The sequence below is a fragment of the Athene cunicularia genome (assembly GCF_003259725.1).
Source record: "Athene cunicularia isolate RWA chromosome 1 unlocalized genomic scaffold, athCun1 chr1_part2, whole genome shotgun sequence".
In the NCBI taxonomy this organism is placed as follows: Eukaryota; Metazoa; Chordata; class Aves; order Strigiformes; family Strigidae; genus Athene; species Athene cunicularia.
Genome location: NW_020799092.1, coordinates 78,383,423 through 78,387,631, shown reverse-complemented (window position 1 = coordinate 78,387,631; position 4,209 = coordinate 78,383,423). Strand labels below are relative to the sequence as shown.

Sequence of the window (4,209 nt, the reverse complement as noted above, 5' to 3'; positions counted from 1 at the left end):
TTTTTTTTTTTTTTTTTTTTGGATTCGATCGTTTATCACCATACCTCCCCTCCCTCCACTTTAAACCAAACCTAACCAGAAACATCCCCAAACTCGCCGAGCACCTTCCCCCCCCTCGCCCCGTATAACTCCAGCACCGTCTCCCCCTCCTATCTCAAGCCCTCCGCGCCTTGCTGAGGAGGAGGAGGAGGAGGAGGAAGAGCAGCGGCGGAGCAGCGAGCGCGGAAGATGGAGGTCTCCACGGACCAGCCGCGGTGGGTGAGCCACCACCACCCGGCCGTGCTCAATGGGCAGCACCCGGACTCGCATCACCCCACGCTTGGCCATACCTACATGGACCCCACGCAGTATCCTCTCGCCGAGGAAGTGGATGTACTTTTTAATATCGACGGACAAGGCAACCCCGTCCCTCCGTACTACGGCAACTCCGTGAGAGCCACCGTGCAGAGATACCCCACGGCCCACCACGGTGAGTGTCGCCGGTTCCCACGGGCCGGCCCCGGCGGCTCCGCGCTGCCCCGAGCCCGCCGGCCCGGCTGCCGTCGGGCAGACCCTCTCCTGCCGGCGGGTAAACTACGTCACGGGTGGATTTTGGGGTTGGCTTATTGGAAATAAATCAAAGTCCAGGCTTGTTTGCTTTCTTTATCTGTTCTTTTAATTTTTTCTTTCTCTTTTTATCGTTCTCTTTCCGTCCTTCCTGCTTTCCTTCTTAACGTTCTCTCTTTCTTTCTAGCTTTCCTCCTTTATACTTCTTTCTCCCTTTCTCCTGCTCTCTTTCTTTCTCCCATCCTGTCTTTTACTCTCCTTCTATCCTCTCCTCTCTCTTCCCCCTCTGCCTGCTCTCTCCCTTTCCCTGTCTCTCTTGCTCTCCTTCATTTTCTTTCCCTTTCATATTTCTCTTGATTTCTTTCTCTTTCCCTCTCTCTTTCGCTTTAGTTTCCCGCCCCCTCTCTTTAATTAGGTTAACAGTTAGGGTTTTTCATACGGTGTTTAGTTTTTTGCACGATTAAGCTGCTCTGGAGAAGAAAAGCAAGCTGGAGAGCAAGGGTGTGAAAATGACCCTGCTGTCCTCACGCTTGGGCTATTTCATTCGCACTTGCTGAGCTTGTTAGGCTTGGGTTGAAAGTTTTGCACATGCACCCAGGGCCACAGCACGGTGTGTGTTAAAAATAGGAAAGAAAAAGAAAGAAAGAAAGAAAGAAAAAAAAAAATCCCTTAGTGTAATTAGGTATCAGACCTGGTGTGTTTTCCTGAGGGTTCTGCAGGAAGGTAATGATCTACCATGTGAATTTTGTTCCTGGGTCACAGCTTTTAGAAAGGAGGTGAAATACTTGAGGCCGATGGGGCCCAGGTCGATGGAGGGATGAGTGCTTTGGTTCCATCTTTTATGAAGAATCGGAGAGATCCAGTATTTATACCTGGAGTTTACCTGTATGGTTGAAAATTAGGGAAAACAGTAAAATAAAAAAAGGAGGGAAAAAAGCAGATGCTGATTCGTGAAGCCGGACAGTGACCTCTGTCATGGCGAAAGCTAAATACCCGAGGTTTATAGTGGAAATCACCCCAAAATCAAGGAGAAGAAAGTGGGACAAGTGAGTGTAGATGGAGCCGAGACAGATTCAGGGGGCTGCTCCCAGCCCTCAGCTACTTGTTGAGTGCGAGTCTGCATTAGGCTCCGCTCAGTAACTGCATTGTTCTGCTATTAGTCCCTTTAAAACAATTATTTCTTTTTTTTTTTTTTTTTTTTTTTTTTTTCTTTCTCCCAATATATCAGCAGAAAGTGGAAATGCGGTCTCTCTGATCTAGCCTGAATATTATTTACTATGCTACTTCCTGGAGAAGATAATGAATCTTGACCCTTTCTATTCGTATAACCCACCTTCCCTTCCTTTCGAGCAGTTACTTTCAGTATTGTTCACAAATGCCTGCTACGGTGAAAACTAGCTTGGAGATTTTCTAGACACACACAAGCTCCCATGCAAACATACGTGTCCACGCTGCACCAGCTCTCTAACTATCTGTGTTTCTATAGATCTGTGTTTGCATCTCTCCTTCTGTATGTTTAGTAGTCTCTATACACATACCAGGATACCTACCGAGGTTAAGGCTCTCTAGATGTCAATGCTTTTCCAGGGCTTCATTAGCAGGCACAAACCTGCTCTCTTCCAGCTGAATAACTGTGTTTTTCCGCTTACAGCGATTTGCTCAAGTTGCTGTGAGTTTGGGTAGATCTGATTCTTTGGATATGTTTTTTATTTTTTTAATTATTATTATTTTTTTTTAGCAAGGGCCGAGATTAATTTAAAATATTAGGCACCATCCCTTAACAATTATAACCAAAGGGGAAAAAAAAAAGTTTGACTGCGTAAATCTAGTGGTTTTATTTTATTTTTTTCCCAAAGTCCAGGTCTGCATTTTAAAATACAAGCGAAGGGTCTCTTGTCATAAGAAGGGGATGGAGAGTTTCTTTTGAGACAGTTGGTACTCTTCGCGTGTGCCAAAACGCCACGAAAAAGCCGTCCAACATTTCTGTTCAGCCTCATGGAAGAAAAAAAGACAAACCGGGTGGTTTGCAAAGTTTATCATCAGCTCTGTTGGAAAGGTTATTATCACGTCTGTGGGCATCTTCTGGTCCTCTTCGTTTGGCCAGAATATTCCCAGGGTTTATAGCCCACGGCTGCGTTCAGGAAATTATTTTCCAGCTCAGGAAAAAAAAAAAAAATCTGCAGTCGGGGCTTGGCAATTTCACGCGGGATCTTCTCTTCAAAGTCCGCGTGGGATTGTCTGGAAAAGGGGAAAAAGTGGAGCAGGGCTCGTCAAATGCCGTGTCCCGGGGCTGGCATCCCTGCTCAGGGGCGTCCCGACCCGGAGACCCGGTCCTGAGCGGAATCGGGGCTGCCACCTGGGGCTACTGTAGCTTTTAAATTTGAATTCTTAAAGGGCAGTTTGCAGCATCAGGTGTAATTTTACTTGCTTCCCCCCGCGTGCGGAGCCCTTTGGGAAAGAGGAAGAGGGGGGGGTACAGTCCGGCACCCCCCCGGCGGGTTTGCCAGGGTGGCAAAGGGGGTGTAACGGGCTTTTCCCTGTGTTTTTTTTTCCGAGCAGGGAGCCAGGTGTGCCGCCCCCCGCTGCTGCACGGCTCACTGCCCTGGCTGGACGGGAGCAAGGCGCTGAGCAGCCACCACAGCGCTTCCCCCTGGAACCTCAGCCCTTTCTCCAAGACTTCCATCCACCACAGCTCACCGGGACCCCTTTCCGTCTACCCACCCGCCTCCTCTTCCACTTTATCCGCCGGCCACTCCAGCCCGCACCTTTTCACCTTCCCGCCGACCCCTCCTAAAGATGTGTCCCCGGATCCGTCCATCTCCACCCCCGGCTCCACCGGCTCCACCCGGCAGGACGAGAAGGAATGCATCAAATACCAGGTGTCCCTGGCCGACACCATGAAGCTGGAGTCCTCTCACTCTCGGAGCAGCATGGCCTCTTTAGGAGGAGCCACCTCCTCCGCTCATCACCCCATCACTACCTACCCACCGTATGTCCCAGAATATGGCTCTGGACTTTTTCCCCCCAGTAGCCTCTTAGGAGGATCGCCCACCGGCTTCGGGTGTAAATCGCGACCGAAAGCACGGTCAAGCACAGGTAGGGCTTCTGGCTTCTTCATCCCCGTTGCTCGGGAGAGGAAGCTACGGGGGGAAACGGGGGGGCAGAGGGGTAGGGCTGCGCCCCCCTCTCCTCTCCGCAGGCAGAGGGATGCTCACAAGCATCCGTGTGATGAAAGTGGCGGGGGCTGAACTCCCGGACACACACACACACACACACACACACGACTTTTACCTTCCCCACAGGTTGCACTGATGAGTTTATAACCAAACTCCCCCTTGCTTCGCCCAGGCTGGGGGTACAACCCTAGGCACGCCGGCCCAGGGACCCCCAAACCTTCACACACACACACACACCCTCCACCCGCGCTGCCCCGGGGGCGATCCGGCCCCTCCGCCACCCCCAGCGCCCACGGTGCGCTCAGCTGCGGCGCCTGAGGAGGAAGCGAAACCGAGGGAACCGCAGCATTAGTGTTATCTCGTCTGTATTTTAATAATGGTACTAAATCCCGGCCAATTTCCCCCGCCTGCCCTCCGCCTCGCTCTTCCCAGGGCCTCTTCCCTCCCATGCGGCGCCCGGAGATGCGGGGGGGGGGGGGGGGGGGGG

The 4,209-nt window shown here is 51.6% G+C and overlaps 1 protein-coding gene across 2 annotated transcripts in view; it reads left to right on the top strand.

The window, feature by feature from the left end:
* Window positions 1–11: 11 nt before the first annotated feature.
* The window catches only part of GATA3 (GATA binding protein 3), a 17,612-nt gene continuing 13,414 nt past the window's right edge, over window positions 12–4,209 (top strand). Inside the window, exons 1-2 of one of the 2 annotated variants that reach the window (XM_026868677.1) lie at window positions 12–469; window positions 3,106–3,642. In XM_026868677.1, coding sequence (XP_026724478.1) covers window positions 229–469; window positions 3,106–3,642 — 778 coding nt within the window. In that variant the 5' untranslated portion in view covers window positions 12–228. The remainder of the gene's footprint in view (window positions 470–3,105; window positions 3,643–4,209) is intronic. The other variant, XM_026868678.1, reaches the window with a different exon arrangement.